We start from the raw sequence: 16515 nt of genomic DNA, 5'->3' as shown, positions 1-16515 counted from the left end.
TATACAAATTTCTAAGTTTAAACCGCTTAAAAATACTGTTTCACATTAAAAATGTTGAAAATTGCATTTTGTGATGAGCTGTTTTACAGATGCAGAGCGACTATGAAACAGGATAAAAAAAAGATAAAATCAGAGAATCATAAAGGAAAAGTGTTATTTAATCTTCTCAACTGTGTAAAATGTACACACTGACTTTTGGAGCTGTGCCTCATATTTTAAGCATCTTTTTAGGCCCTGAAACCTTTGTGACATGGTTTCCCCTCCAAACAGAGAATGACCAGCTGCGTAACGTAAAACATTAACGATAATAATGTCGAACAAAAATACAGTGAAGTGCAAACAGCAGCATTTCCTCCAGTATACAGTCAGTATGAACTCGCGGGTCGCCGGGCTTGGATGACATACAGGCATTAAGATGTAACTGGCAGGCTAACGTTTGCTTCGTAGCATTCAGTTTCTCTGTGTATTTACTCAAAATAATTCATTTTCAAACTATTTTGGATCATTTATTTTGGAATTTAAGTCTGATCTGATCAGAGCTGGTTGGTGCTATAGGAGCAGCGTAGTCTTCTACCATCGACTCATCACGCCTTATTTTTTTGCAGTCCGTGTTGGTTTGGGGTGGTTTTATCTGTGCTTTACTCCTGAAAAGGGAATAATAAAAGAAGTGAAACTAAAGCGTGGTGTTTGCCATTTTATTGACGAGTAAAACCATCGAGAGCTCCCCCTGCTGGATGTTTGCAGACATAAGCAATCAGCTTCCTATAGCATTTCTCACAAGTCCTATGAATCAAATGCAGATCTGTTTGGGCTTTTTTAAACCAGTCAAAAAAGTATTTAGTTTTGATAGAACAAAAAACTATTTAGTTTTTAAAGAATGACTAACACTACATTTCTACAAAAATATATGCAAATTATTTTTTGAATAAAGCATTCAGTCACACATGACCTCATAAATGAACTGACTACAAATGAACTCCTACAATCACAATTAGACTTCCTGAAAATAAATGCGAGAGAGTATAATGTAGCGTATTCACACGTACAGGGCATTTTAAAATAAGCCTGCATGATGACGCTTCACTGGTCCCTTTGTTTTCTAAGTTCCTCTCAGATTTAATCATCAGAAGGGGGTTTTTCTGTAAATCCTCGCTCTAGATACTGCAGCACCGCTGTAAAAGGTAGGTATGTTTACAGCAGATGTAGCCATGGTTCCTTTTTTCATTCTGTCCCTTTAAGGATGACGACGTTTTCCGTTTTGTTTTTGTTCCTAGCAAAACACCGTCGTGTCTCGTTTCCATTTTCGTTCCTCAAGCTGGTTTGGAGGCCTGACTGTAAAAATAGTAGCACATTCACAAACACCAACTACACCTTTAAAATAGATGGTTCTTCAAGGGTTCTTCAGTAAAGACAATGGTTCTATACAGAGCCATAAACACTCAAAAAAACATTTGCATGCTTAATTGGTTCTTTGCAGGGTGAAATGGTTCTTCAGATTGATGGAGAATGTGCTGTATATAGTTCTTTTTTTAATGGTTCTGTATAGCACCAAAAAGGGTTCTGCTACTGTTACGATATCAAGCTTGTAACAATTAATGAATCCTTTTTGGTGCTATATTTCACCATGCAAATTGCTTCTTGAAATGTCATGGTTCTAGACAGCATCACTGTTTTACTAAAGAACCCCTGAAGAGCCTTCTCTTTTAAGAGTGTAGGTGGCGATACAGCGGGTACAAAAGTGGAACTAAAAATGGTAGAAGTTGTAGAACAGTCTGTGTGGGAAAACCTTTAGCACCAGACTACAAGCCCAGTTCCACTTCTTATTTTTACCCCTACCCCTTGTTTTACAGTGTCACCTTGTTCCTTGGAACTGAGTTACAGGGTAGTGGTTGAGATCTTCCCTCTGAAATGGGACCCTCAAATAAAAAGAGCAGCACTTCATTAACAGCTACCAGCGCTGCTCTGTAGGCGACCCTGCCAGTCTGCAGTGACAGCAGAGGAGGGTAAAGTTCAGCTCCTCACTGCTGGGCTTTAGTTACATTTAGGGCATCATATGATCTTCAAAGAGGGGGCAATTATTTATTATCACCCACCCCTAATTCTTCAGTGATATGAAGCTGAAGCTGATATTCTCCAGATTCTTGTTTGAATTTTCCCGTTCCACCTTAAATGGAGCAGCAGTCCTGATGCCTGAGGAGCCAGAATGGAACTGCTACACTATATTGCCAAAAGTGTTCACTCACCCATCCAAATCATTGCATTTAGGTGTTCCAATCTCTTCCATGGCCACAGGTGTATAAAACCGAGCCCCTAGGCCTGCAGACTGCTTCTACAGACATTAGTGAAAGAATGTGTCGCTCTCAGTAGCTCAGTGAACTCCAGCGTGGTACCGTGATAGGATGCCACCTGTGCAACAAGTCCAGTCGTGAAATTTCCTCACTACTAAATATTCCACAGTCAGCTGTCAGTGGTATCATAACAAAGTGGAAGTGATTGGGAACGACAGCAACTCAGCCACGAAGTGGTCGGCCACGTAAAATGTCAGAGCGGGGTCAGCGGATGCTGAGGCGCATAGTGCGCAGAGGTCACCAACTTTCTGCAGAGTCGATCGCTACAGACCTCCAAACTTCATGTGGCCTTCAGATCAGCTCAAGAACAGCGTAGAGAGCTTCATGGAATGGGTTTCCATGACTGAGCAGCTGCATCCAAGCCTTACATCACCAAGCGCAATGTAAAGCGTCGAATGCAGTGGTGTAAAGCGCCGCCACTGGACTCTAGAGCAGTGGAGACGTGTTCTCTGGAGTGACCAATCATGCTTCTCCGTCTGGCAATCCGATGGACGAGTCTGGGTTTGGCGGTTGCCAGGAGACGGTACTTGTCTGACTGCATTGTGCCAAGTGTAAAGTTTGGTGGAGGGGGGATTATGGTGTGGGGGTGTTTTTCAGGAGGTGGGCTCGGCCCCTTAGTTCCAGTGATAGGAACTCTTAATGCTTCAGCACCAAGAGATTTTGGACAATTTCATGCTCCCGACTTTGTGGGAACAGTTTGGGGAGTTTGGCCCCTTCCTGTTCCAACATGACTGCGCACCAGTGCACAAAGCAGCTCCATAAAGACATGGATGAGTGAGTTTGGTGTGGAAGAACTTGACTGACCTGCACAGAGTCCTGACCTCAACCCGATAGAACACCTTTGGGATGAATTAGAGCGGAGACTGTGAGCCAGGCCTTCTCGTCCAATGTCAGTGTCTGACCTCACAAATGCGCTTCTGGAAGAATGGTCAAAAATTCCCATAAACACTCCTAAACCTTGTGGAAAGCCTTCCCAGAAGAGTTCAAGCTGTTGTAGCTGCAAAGGGTGGGCCGGCATCATATTAAACCCTATGGATTAAGAATGGGAGCTCACTCAACTTCATATGTGTGTGAAGGCAGACGAGCGAATACTTTTGGCAACATAGTGTAGCTACTGGGACATCAGCACTACTAGTGATTTTTATGCTTATGAAAAAAAGGACCATAATACACTGAAGTGACATTAAACTGATTATCGTGATTTTTGAACAGAGAAAATTCTCACGTTTGTGTGTTTCTTTGGTCTCTTGTTCTCCATCTTTTTCTTTTCTCATATCTCTCTGTTTGGAGTCTCTGAAAAACCTCCGTTTGGAGGGTCATGTAGCCCCAACACTTCACCCCACCCCTCTATCTCAACAAGAGTCGGGACACCCTACCGCTAGATGAGAACAGGCAAAAGGGAGGGGTAGATCTCAGTGGTAGGGGCGAGGGGTGGAATGGGATTTGGCCCAAGACTCAGGGACGGATTGTTCTTTCATTTATGAACAACCTCATTACCTGCGTTAGTCTGAGTTTTAATCTGAAGGATGTTCAGGGCACCATCTGTTCACCTCGAACCACTCATCAATGCACCTGTGTGGAGAGAGTTAACACAGTTAAACTTACTTACACACACCCAGCCAAAGAAACCACCTACTCTGCTTAGCTTTCCCATCAGAGCACGTAGTTTTATGTGTAGAACTTCATGTATTTACAAAAGTGGTCATTTTTCAAATTTCTGTTCATAATCTCTGCAGAGTAGAGCTGCTTCCACATCATGGAAAACCGAATTTTCCTTGCTTTTTTTAAATTATAATTTGCTAAATTATGTAAATGTTAGTTTCAAAGTCTACTATTCACTCCTCAACCCTCACAGTCCATATATGGAAAATAAGCTGGAAAAAAAAGCCCGTTTAAAAATAACTTTGTGATGTCACAAAAAACAATGCATTCACACATTCACCTATTCAGCCTACACCAGTTTAGCCCCACCCATGTACACTGAAGTTATAAGGAGCGTTTCAGCCTTGGACGTTTTTTGAATGAGGGCAGCTAATCAGAACAGAGCTGGTTTACATATATCAGTCTTAAAGGCACAGCAACAAAAACTCAGCCTGTTTGATTGTAAGGGATATGAGCCCTTTAAATTTGGAAAATGTTGTTGTTTGTTAACCCATTTATGTCCAACAACTAGATTTAGTACAGAAACTCATGACTAGTTTTGATTGGTATCAAATGATGAAAGTGTGTGTGGTTATGGGTTGGATGAATGACTTTTATCCACAATCAGATTGGGATTTTCTTTGGCTTCTGTTACGGGACGTCAGGGAGGCGGACCCAAGTGCAAAGATGAAACCCCGTGAGAAAGAGTGTTAAATAAATTTATTGAGATAATGGGATGTGAGTTGGACGATTGTGCAGGTTGGGGTGGTGACCCAGAGCCAGGCTCGAACCACCGGTGGAGTTACTGCTGCGCCGCTGGGAAGCACAGGTGACAGTGGGTAAAACACCTCAAGGAGCGGGAAATAAAAAAGGCGGGAAAAACAGCAACAAACAAAGGAAACGCTGAAAGCAGCTCAAACAGAGGCTGAACTAGAAACGTGAAATAAAAGACAATGAGAAAATAAAAGACTCTTCCGCTGTAATTATGAAGGGAAGGCAGACTTTATGTTTCACTTGTTTACTTTTAGTGCAGCAGACACCTTTAAATGGCTTAGAGCCGTTTGTAGCTCAAGCCTTCTTTTTTTTGAGTAGTTTTGGGGTAATTACTTTATTTTGTTTTTTCCACCCCTCTTTTCTTTTCTTTTCATTTCATTTCTTTTCCTTTTTGTTTTTCTTTTCTTTTTGTTTAAATACACACCTGGGCTGCGTACCATACCGGTCACCCCTCTACAAAGGTGGGACAAAGAGCTGCCGTTTGCCACAGCCTTAAGTAGAGGAGTCCACAGGAGTGTCAGGTTGGGCCCAATCAGCCCGTGGGCTTCTGGGAATTGGAGTTCCCTGAAGTTATGGCACTTCACTGCCGTTGCCCTCTGCTGGCGGCCAGCGGTGCAGCGGTGTGCTGGACCCTTACAGTTTTGGTATAAAAATCTCACTTTTTAGCCACGTGCCCTGCTAAGAAAACCAGCATATCGCTGCTGTCGGAAGAAAACCTCGTATCTCCAAAATGGTAACTTTACAGGAGAAACAAATAACATACCTTACTTTTAATGGAAGTCAGTGGAACCAGACTTTTTCTGTGAAATGTACAAATAATGCAAAGAGTAACATGCATTTTCAAATTATGTCAAAAACTGAAAAACGAGAAAACAAAAATGGAGATGCAAAGTTCTCTTCCGACAGCAGCGATATATTGTGACTGGACGCTGGTATTCTGGTCAGCCAGTATGACCATGCTGCGTGACCAGCTAAACCAGCACAAGACCAGCATGAACCAGCTCTGTGCTGTATTTTTAGCAGGGTGGTTTGATAGATGTGAAAAGTTCCTTCAGATTTATGTTCTGGCAAGTTCAGAGAAGATGTCAGATTTCAGATATGGACACTGACGGTTAACCCGCGATGTACCAGGCTGTGTTACCCTTTGTGGTAGATGCAGAGGCAGGGCAGGCGTGCGATGGTGTCGCCCTGCTGCAGCTCTTCCAGACATATTGCACATTCTCCAGCCTCCTTCGACAGCACGTCCTCTGAAAAGAGAAATATGCAGTGTCTTGTATTTGAGAGATATACAAGTGTCTCAAAGGGGAAGTCCACCAAGTAAACAGAGTGGTTCAGAGCGGTTCAGAGCCGTTCAGAGTGGTTTGGTGTGAAACGCTCTGTTCTAGATAAACTTACCAAATCAGAACTGTTCACAGTGGTGGTGATAGGAACCAGACGTCCACCTCTAAAAGCTCCCTCACAGAAAGTTCCTACATGAAATGGTCATGAATTCACTGCCTGATGACTGAGACACTGTTTTATGATAGTTTAGAGAACTTAAACTCCATTCATGGTGGAGGGATACATGCAGGGCGCTGTGAGGCAAAATAGTCCCCAAAGAAAGTGCAGAGCAGCTAAAGTGAACTGTGTTTGAAAAAGGAACAGAGCAGTGGAGTAAAAACAGCCTGGAGAGTGTACAAAACACTCTTTAAATGACCTAAATTAGCATTAGCTAACATCAGCTACTTGCTACAGGCCAGTTGCTTAAACTGCCTATTAGCAGAACTCATTCTGTGTGATCTTCAAGCAGGAAGTGATATTACAGTGTTACACCATCAGAGAGGAACTCTGTGACCCCACATCAGCCAGTAAACTGAAATACTGAAACGGTGTTGTTGAGTTTGATGAGGCCAGGAATCTGCTGTTTAGTGAGATTTTACAGATCAGTCTGACTGTGAGCTCTACTAACACAGTATAAACACAATGCAGGTCATGCAAACAGGTTTGGTTTGTGGGTCAATTAATATGTAACCCTTTCAAACAGGACACATGGGGCTACTGAAGCCTTTATATGCTGCCCTCCTCACACAAAACACAATGAATTAGTGTTGTTTTTGTGGATTTATAGAAGAAACTATGTGTGAATATATATATTATATAATATATACATTTTTGACGGTTTTCAGTTTTTGACTTGATTTGAAAATACCTGTTGCCCTTTACATTGTGTGTAAAGTTCATGATGAATGGCCAAAATAAACGGCCCCATTGGAATAATGTCTGGTTCCATTGACTTACATTAAAAGTAAATTATATATATACAACACACGCACACGGACAATTTATATATATATATATATATATATATATATATATATATATATATATATATATATATATATATATATATATGTGTGTGTGTGTGTGTATATATATATATATATATATATACATGTGTGGTTACAAATGACTAAGCTAATCCTAATGAGATGGATACAGTTGCACATAGCGGCCAGCAGAGGGTGATGTGTAATCACTGCTAAACAGACGCTCGCTCAGGGGCCCTGCAGAACAGATTCCAACTCTTTAGGATTTCTCTGGAAGCGCGAGGGAGGCTTCCCCTGTGGTTAATAAAAATTCCACCTAATTGTTGATTTAGAGAAGCTGAAAATCTTCTTGTGCTCTCCTAGAGCGCTGAAATCGTGTGTGTGACACACTGGATTCAGAACTTACTGATAGACAAGCCGAATCGCAAAGTTAGAAGCCTGAAAGGGGGTTAAGCAAACAAAGAAGCTGCTCCTCAAAGCCCCGGCCCTGTGGACCCGAGCCAGACCGCAAGGCTTTGTGCACTTCTGGCTGGCAGACTGAAGTTTAGTGGAGTTTGTTGACCTTCGCCAAACCGCAGCCTCAACCGTAGCAGACAGAGGTGTAGTTCCCATTGGGGACGGAGGGACGTGCCCCACTTTTCAACATCCACTTTAATCCCCAACTCTCAGAGTGATCTAGTGAGGATCTGGGGAGTTACACTACACCCATTTCCATAGTAACACTACACCCATTTCCATGGTTACACTACACCCATTTCCAGAGTAACACTACACCCATTTCCATGGTTACACTACACCCATTTCCACAGTAACACTACACCCATTTCCATAGTTACACTACACCCATTTCCATAGTAACACTACACCCATTTCCATGGTTACACTACACCCATTTCCAGAGTAACACTACACCCATTTCCATGGTTACACTACACCCATTTCCACAGTAACACTACACCCATTTCCATGGTTACACTACACCCATTTCCACAGTAACACTACCCCCATTTCCACAGTAACAATACACCGATCTCCATAGTAACACTAAACCCATTACCACAGTAAAACTACACCCATTTCCACAGTAACACTACACCGATCTCCATAGTAACACTACACCCATTTCCATAGTAACACTACACCCATTTCCATAGTTACACTACATCCATTTCCACAGTAACACTACACCGATCTCCATAGTAACACTACACCCATTTCCATAGTAACACTACACCCATTTCCATGGTTACACTACATCCATTTCCACAGTAACACTACACCGATCTCCATAGTAACACTACACCCATTTCCATAGTAACACTACACCCATTTCCATAGTTACACTACACCCATTTCCATGGTTACACTACACCCATTTCCATAGTAACACTACACCCATTTCCATAGTAACACTACACCCATTTCCATAGTAACACTACACCCATTTCCACAGTTACACTACACCCATTTCCATAGTAACACTACACCCATTTCCATAGTAACACTACACCCATTTTCACAGTAACACTACACCCATTTCCATGGTTACACTACACCCATTTCCACAGTAACACTACACCGATCTCCATAGTAACACTACGCCAATTTCCATAGTAACAATACACCCATTTCCATAGTAACACTACACTCATTTCCATAGTAACACTACACCCATTTCCACAGTTACACTACACCCATTTCCATAGTAACACTACACCCATTTCCATGGTTACACTACACCCATTTCCATAATAACACTACACCCATCTCCATGGTTACACTACACCCATTTCCATAGTAACACTACACCCATTTCCATAGTAACACTACACCCATTTCCATAGTAACACTACACCCATTTCCACAGTAACACTACACTCATTTCCATAGTAACACTACACCCATTTCCATAGTAACACTACACCCATTTCCACAGTAACACTACACCCATTTCGACAGTAACACTACACCCATTTCCATAGTAACACTACACCCATTTCCACAGTAACACTACACCCATTTCGATAGTAACACTACACCCATTTCCATAGTAACACTACACCCATTTTCATAGTAACATTACACCCATTTCCATAGTAACATTACACCCATTTCCATAGTAACATCACACCCATTTCCACAGTAACACTACACCCATTTCCATAGTAACACTACACCCATTTCCATAGTAACATTACACCCATTTCCATAGTTACAAAACACCTATTTCCATAGTTACACTACACCCATTTCCATAGTTACACTACACCAATTTCCATAGTAACACTACACCCCTTTCCACAGTAACACTACACCGATCTCCATAGTAACACTACACCCATTTCCATAGTAACACTACACCCATTTCCATGGTTACACTACACCCATTTCCATAGTAACACTACACCCATTTCCATAGTAACACTACACCCATTTCCATGGATACACTACACCCATTTCCATAGTAACACTACACCCATTTCCATAGTAGCATTACACCCATTTCCATAGTAACACTACACCCATTTCCATGGTTACACTACACCCATTTCCATAGTAACACTACACCCATTTCCATGGTTACACTACACCCATTTCCATCATTACATCTATTTCCACTTCCATCGTTACATATGTTTCCCTTGTACACTGCACCCATTGGTTAAACTGATTTCTAATTAAATTCTTTTAATTTTAGCTGTTAATGTCAGATGTGGTAGAAGTGACACTACATACAAAATGCTCTTTAAATGACCTAAATTAGCATTAGCTAACAGCTACGTCCTGCAGGCCAGCTGCTTAACCTGCCTATTATATTACACCATTATATATATCACTCATTTCCATAGTTACTCCATTGTATACAACACCCATTTCCATGGTTACAGTATGACCGTTCCCATGGTTACTTACATCCATTACCAGATAAATAGAGAACATGAAAAATGTAATAAATAATGCTGATGTCTAATAAGATAATATTGTGCTAATTATTTTTAGGTATCGCCCAGCCGCAGAGAAACACACAGAGCCTTACCGTTGTACGTTACTCTGGGCTTCGTTAAACACACCGTAAGGTGGAGCTCCATCTCATCTGAGGAGATAAACTTGGAGCAGACTGGACACTTCACACCTGGACAGAAACACACAGGACAGGCTGAGTTAATGCATCCATCAGATCAGGATCCAAGTGCATCAGTTACAGTTGTTACGATTTTCTATAATCAAATATAATCAAACATAACATTACATTTTTGGTCAAAATATAAACATCACGTCACATTTTCACACATAGGGAAATCTGGCTGTTTGGGATTTATTGTCTATATTCCACTGCAGTGTAAACAGCTGCTGCAGTTACATTTGTGTATTTAGTGTGTTTAACAAAAGTCCTGCGTTATACCAAAATAATCAATCTAATTCATGTGGTGGAGAAATTTAAGATTTCATGATGTGGAGCTTTATTCCTGATTCTGCTGCGCTGCAGTCTTTTTATTAGACCTGAACACGGAGATTCCAGCACATTCTTTCCATAAATTTGTTTCTCTCAGAAAGAAACTGAGAAAGAGCAAGAGAGTGGACGAGTGAAAGTGTGTGCTTGTGAGTGTGTGTGTGTGAGTGTGTGTGAGTGTGTGAGTGTGTGTGTGCTTGTGAGTGTGTGTGTGTGTGTGTGTGTGTGTGTGTGTGTGTGAGCACCTTGGCAATCTGGAATGTTAACACACCCACTGTATGGTTGAAAAGCACTGAAATTCATGGGGATGGTGAAGCCTGCAGCACTCTCACAATTCCCCACAATTCCCTATAAAACTCAGTTACTCCAATTATTACCCCAGCAGTTACTTACAATTCCCAATTCCCTTCACCCTTATTTTCCCATAATTACTCAATTCTAATTTGCAACAATTCCTCATAATTACTCACAGTAACATTCCCCACAGAGTTTGGAGTATCAGAGTAAACTCTGTTGTCCAGGAAACAGAAGTGAGGGAGTCACTGCTGAGTCACTCGACTCACTGCTGAGCTAAAACACTGATAAAACCTTGTCAGGCCTGATACAGAGAGAGAGAGAGAGAGAGAGAGAGAGAGAGACAGAGAGACCACCTGTCCATCTCTGTGAGTTCTGGTGACTCAGATTGTGGGTATCTGAGGTTCTGCTGAGCTGTGGGACTTTCCAGGCTGCGGTCCAGGGAAGCTCCCTGAACTAACAGTCACTGAGTGTCCAGTACTGGCAATAATATTTGAACACTGCTCTCACAGCTCCTCACAGCACTTTGCTTGGATGCAAGTTATTCCCTAAAATGAAATAGTTCTGCATTAACGTTTTGTGTCTGAACGCTCGCTAGCTAACTACCATTAACCCCATACACTTCAGATTTACACATCCTCAGGCTTTTACTCCAGTTATTTATTTATCTGTACGGAAAACAGTGAAAAAATTAAAGAGTTATTAAGTCATATTAGTGGGTAATCAAAGTCCTGAATGTTAAGAGGTTAAGCTAACGTTAGCTAATGGTCAGCTAATGGCTACAGTGCAGGTAACAGGTAAAAAAAATAAAAAAGTTGAAGCTTTTCAATGAAGTGCTATAATTTTCTTTCTGATGGTTCAAAATCAAGTAATCATCAATCACACTGATTATAGCAAAAATGACACATTGTTTACTTGGGCATTAAAACAAAAAAGCCTCTATAATGTTCATATGATCCACACAGTCACTCTGACAGACTGTAATACACTACAGGAAGCGTAGGGGGCGATATGGCTTCTACTGTTTCATTTAAAAAGCCTCTATAATGTTCATATGATCCACACAGTCACTCTGACAGACTGTAATACACTACAGGAAGTGTAGGGGGCGATATGGCTTCTACTGTTTCATTTAAAAAGCTCTATAATGTTCATATGATCCACACAGTCACTCTGACAGACTGTAATACACTACAGGAAGTGTAGGGGGCGATATGGCTTCTACTGTTTCATTTAAAAAGCTCTATAATGTTCATATGATCCACACAGTCACTCTGACAGACTGTAATACACTACAGAACCAGTTTTAGGACGAAAACAGCATCACTCTAGGCCTGGAGGTTCTAGATTTATCACTGCTTGATGCTAATAACACTAGAATCCCATGGGGGCGCTAGCAGAAACAAACACTATTGTAGAAGTGTTCTTTTCCTTGTTTTTCTCCAGGTTTTGACATTTATGGCCCAAATTGAAGGCCTAGCTGTAACAATCATGGTTTGCCACTGAATAATAATCAATAATCAGCCCTAATTAATTACAAAAATAATCATGAGCTGCAGCCCTGATGAAATGCTTCCGTAAATCCATTCTGTCTGTGAGGGTTTTGGGGAAAAGTCAAAGGTACATTAAGGGTTAACTCTAATTTTCTGATGTTTAGACTCAGGCCATGAATTCCAGAACATTCCAGCTCTGCCAGTATCAGCAACGCAGCCGTGTCTCCTCTTCATCGACGATCCAAGTTGCCTCTGTTTAAAGGACTTTAACCTGATAAACACCTATAAAAACTCTCTGGTAGGAAACTGCAGTTATCGAATAGCTTCATATGTAAATACACAGGCCGTCTGGCCAAAATCACCTGCAGGCTGGACGAACCCGACCGCAAGATTTGTTTATAACGTTTATTTTTTCTGAACATCTGTGTTTGAACATCTTGAGTTGCGACAGTCTCGTCTCCTGCTGATGATGTTACAAAACACTAAACTGGCCATCAGTGCTGGTCCAGCAAGAACTGTGGAGATCTTTAATACTTTAAACTGGCTTTATTCTTTCCTGCATACGTACAGAAAAACAGTCCTCACATGACACTTTCCTTCTACAGAAGCTGGAGGAGCTTCAGTAAGTGTGAACATGGCTGTTGAACCTGTGCTGTGCAGTGAGTGGAGAGCTGTTTCAGCTTTTAATACAGATTTTCCTGATATCAGAAATTCAGTTTGAACAAGTACAAGTGTAATTAATACTAGTAAAAAAATTAAAATAAAAAAGTAAACATTCTACAAGTCCCTTGTTGCCCTTATTCACGTGCCTCCGGAAAGACATACGAAATACTCTGCGTCTGATTCAGGAGACAGTCATGCAGTCATCGGTGCGTGAAAACAAGCGCTGGCACATGAGTACCTTATTTACACATCACATGTCTTTACAGCCACGCCCCAATTTACACTCATATACATGAAACAAGCCCTGGTTCATGCAAATGTTTTGATAGTGAGCCAATAAAAGTATTTGCAGCTCTTGAGCCGATGGATGTCCTGATAGGCGGAGTTTAGGGGTTGAGCAGGAGATGCACCATCTAAACCACATTCTCCCTCAATCTGAAGAACTAACCATGCAATGAACCCTTTAATCATGCAAAGGGTTCTCTCAGTGTTCATGGTTCTATACAGAACCACTTTCTTTACCAAAGAACACTTGAAGGCTTTAGGTGTGCTAAAGCCTTGTTCCTAGCAGTCATTATATTTTAGCATGTAAGGCTTTAATTCTCATTGTAAACATTTAGATTTTCCCAGTTCATTTTAGCAGAACACAGTTTTACCAGTACAAACATTTTTTTATTCTATATTTTAATTGTAATGTGGAAATTCAAATTTCGCTTTCTCAACCTGCTCAAACCGCATGCAGCTCTCCATTAAGGTGGTGCAGTCCTGTAGGTGTACACTCTTTAAAAAGATAGCTATCCAGAGGGTTCTTTAAATGGCTCTATCTAGAACCAAGAACACTCACAGAACCTTCTGCATGATTAAATGGTTCTTTGCATGGTGAAATGTTTCTTCAGATGGTTGGAGAATGTTTTTTTGTGCATTTCAGGTAACAGCAATCAAACTGCAGTTGGGTTGTTATTATATACTTTTTTCATATTTCAGAGTTAAAGCCATTTAATGGACACAAGTTGCTTTAATGTCAATATTTAACATCTTTATCCATTTATCATAAACCAAGCAGGTGAACATCTGAAACCTGATCAAACAGCCGTTAATGATCAATATTAATCATCTATAAGATCAGAGCTCTGAAAATCCTCAGGCTGAGTCTCAGACGCCTCACTGCTCCCTATAGAGTCACTGTGAGTTATGAAATTCAGTCTTTTCCACCCAAATATTGGTCTTTGTGTATGAATCGTCTCTCGTGGCTGAATCCAGAGTGGGTCTCTGTGAGACTCTGAGCTCTGCTTAGATCAGTAGCCGTTAGTTTAAGACCTGCTGCTCTTTGTTGGGAGAAGGAATCGTTTAAGATTCTGCCTCAAACGCTTGGTGGCAGTGCTGCGTCACCTGACCCGAATACTGCGCGCTGATCGGCTGAACGGATTTATGGGGTTCTGCTGAAGAACAGCGCTGGCGTTTGACCCGGTTCTGCTGTAAAATGTGAACTTGCGACGCCTCGACGATGAACAATAACGGCTTTAGTGACCGAACGTGTTCTGGGTTCAGAGCTGAGTGTCAATAACTCACCACAGTCAGCTCCACTTTAAAGGAGGCAGTTTGTCGTTTATGCAAACGCATTCTTCATATGGTTCTATACAGAACCTTTTCAAAAAGGGCTCTTTGTGGCACCAAAAGGGTTTTGCTATTGTTACAAGCTTGACACTTGACCTTTTTCGTGTTATAGAGAGCCATAAACAGCACATTCCCCATCAGTCTGAAGAACCGTTTCACCATGCAAAGAACCCTTCAATCATGCAGAGGGGTTCTTTGGCTGTTCATGGTTCTATATAAAACCATTTTCTTTACTAAAGAACCCTTGAAGAACCATCTTTTTTAAGAGTGTAGTTTAGGAGTTCTAGTGTTTGTTAGCAGTGTTATCCTCACAGCTTCCGCAAAAACAATGTGCAGATTTGATTTTTCACTGAACCGTTTATTAAAATCACAATATATCATTCAGAAACCACACTGTACTGTGATGATCTCATGAGGTTTGGCCTGTGTTGCCTCTCAGCCCAGGCCGACTAAATCTCCTCTGAGTATTTGGTCTTTTATTGATTAGCCCTGGATCTCCCAGCTGCCCTGAGTGTGTGTATTGGCAGGGATTCCCGGGGAGGGAGGGGTCAGAGCCTGCGGACAGCGAGCAGGAGGATATTTCACACACAGAGAAGGAAGATCAATAACCCTCACACCTGATGCTGGAGAAGAACGGCCTCATGGGAAGGAAATCATTACATCTGCAGCAAACAGCGCGTAAACAAAAGAGAGAGCGAGCGAGCTCAGATTCCTGAGGTTAGAGGTGGGGCTGGGCAAAATGATGAAATATTATCATTATTGTGATAAATTCCATCCTGATACCTGTTTCTGAGTACGAGATCTGGATGTCTAGGACACTAAACGCCTGCATGTATCAAAAATAACAGATTTGGACCAGTTAAAGAGCCTGTAAACAACAACAACAACAACCAGAGTACAGTAACTGCATACTAACAGAGTTTACTGGATGGCAGCAGATTATGATATCATCTTATTTTATTTTTCCTCCTGTACCTTCTCAACTAGTTTGTTTTTGTCAAGAAATATCATTGTACAATTTGTTTTAACTGGTTAAGATGTAAACAGAGGGGTTCAGGGTGGTTCAGAGTGGTTTGGTGTGAAACGCTCTGTTCTAGATAAACGTACCGAGTCAGAACTGTTCACAGTGGTGGTGATAGGAACCAGACGTCCACCTCTAAAAGCTCCCTCACAGAAAGTTCCTACATGAAATGGTTATGAATTCACTGCCTGATGACTGAGTTTTATGATAGTTTAGAGAACTTAAACTCCATTCATGGTGGAGGGATACATGCAGGGCGCTGAGAGGCAAAATAGTCCCCAAAGAAAACTTATTATTTCAGATTTTCCACTATTTTCCATCATCAACATTCCATATAAACTCAGAAGACTCGTGTAGGTTCACTGGTGGTTCTGGATAGAAAATAAAATGTCTATATCTGTGTTGTAGTCATGGCGACCCCTGGTTCCTATCACCACCACTGTAAAGACATCTGAACCATTTCACACCAAACCACTCTGAATCACTCTGATTACATCTCACACACTGAGTTACGCAGAAATACGCTTGTTTCTTAGAGGAGATCCAGGGTTTGCGATCACTGCTGAATCCAAATCAGTCTCGAATGTTAGAATCAGCGCGTTTTGGCTGAGACGTCCTGCCTGTGTGGAGCCGCGGAGACTCAGACTGGGGAGCAGAGATACTCTAAAGTGTACTGTGTTTGAAAGAGGAACAGTGCAGTGGAGTAAAAACAGCCTGGAGGCCAGGAACATGTTCCTCTTCTTCCAGTAAATGCAAATAAAAGGGGAAAAAGATGAGCGAGTGCATGATGGGAAATGTGGAACTGAAAGCTTAAAGCTGTACACAAAGGAACAACAGTTTAAAAACAAAGACGTTTTGTTTTTGGGGGTTTATTTTCATTACAGGATCATTGGAGTCAGATTTCGTTTCT

At 41.4% G+C, this 16515-nt stretch overlaps 1 protein-coding gene across 1 annotated transcript in view; it reads right to left on the bottom strand.

Moving 5' to 3' along the window:
- The window catches only part of znrf2b (zinc and ring finger 2b), a 32689-nt gene that overhangs the window by 6055 nt on the left and 10119 nt on the right, over nucleotides 1-16515 (bottom strand). Inside the window, exons 2-4 of the mRNA XM_036558102.1 lie at nucleotides 10107-10202; nucleotides 5905-6010; nucleotides 3846-3920 (exon numbers count right to left, since the gene is read on the bottom strand). Coding sequence (XP_036413995.1) covers nucleotides 3863-3920; nucleotides 5905-6010; nucleotides 10107-10202 — 260 coding nt within the window. The 3' untranslated portion in view covers nucleotides 3846-3862. The remainder of the gene's footprint in view (nucleotides 1-3845; nucleotides 3921-5904; nucleotides 6011-10106; nucleotides 10203-16515) is intronic.

Source organism: Colossoma macropomum, unplaced genomic scaffold, assembly GCF_904425465.1.
Source record: "Colossoma macropomum unplaced genomic scaffold, Colossoma_macropomum, whole genome shotgun sequence".
In the NCBI taxonomy this organism is placed as follows: Eukaryota; Metazoa; Chordata; class Actinopteri; order Characiformes; family Serrasalmidae; genus Colossoma; species Colossoma macropomum.
This window is presented reverse-complemented; position numbering and strand designations above follow the sequence as displayed.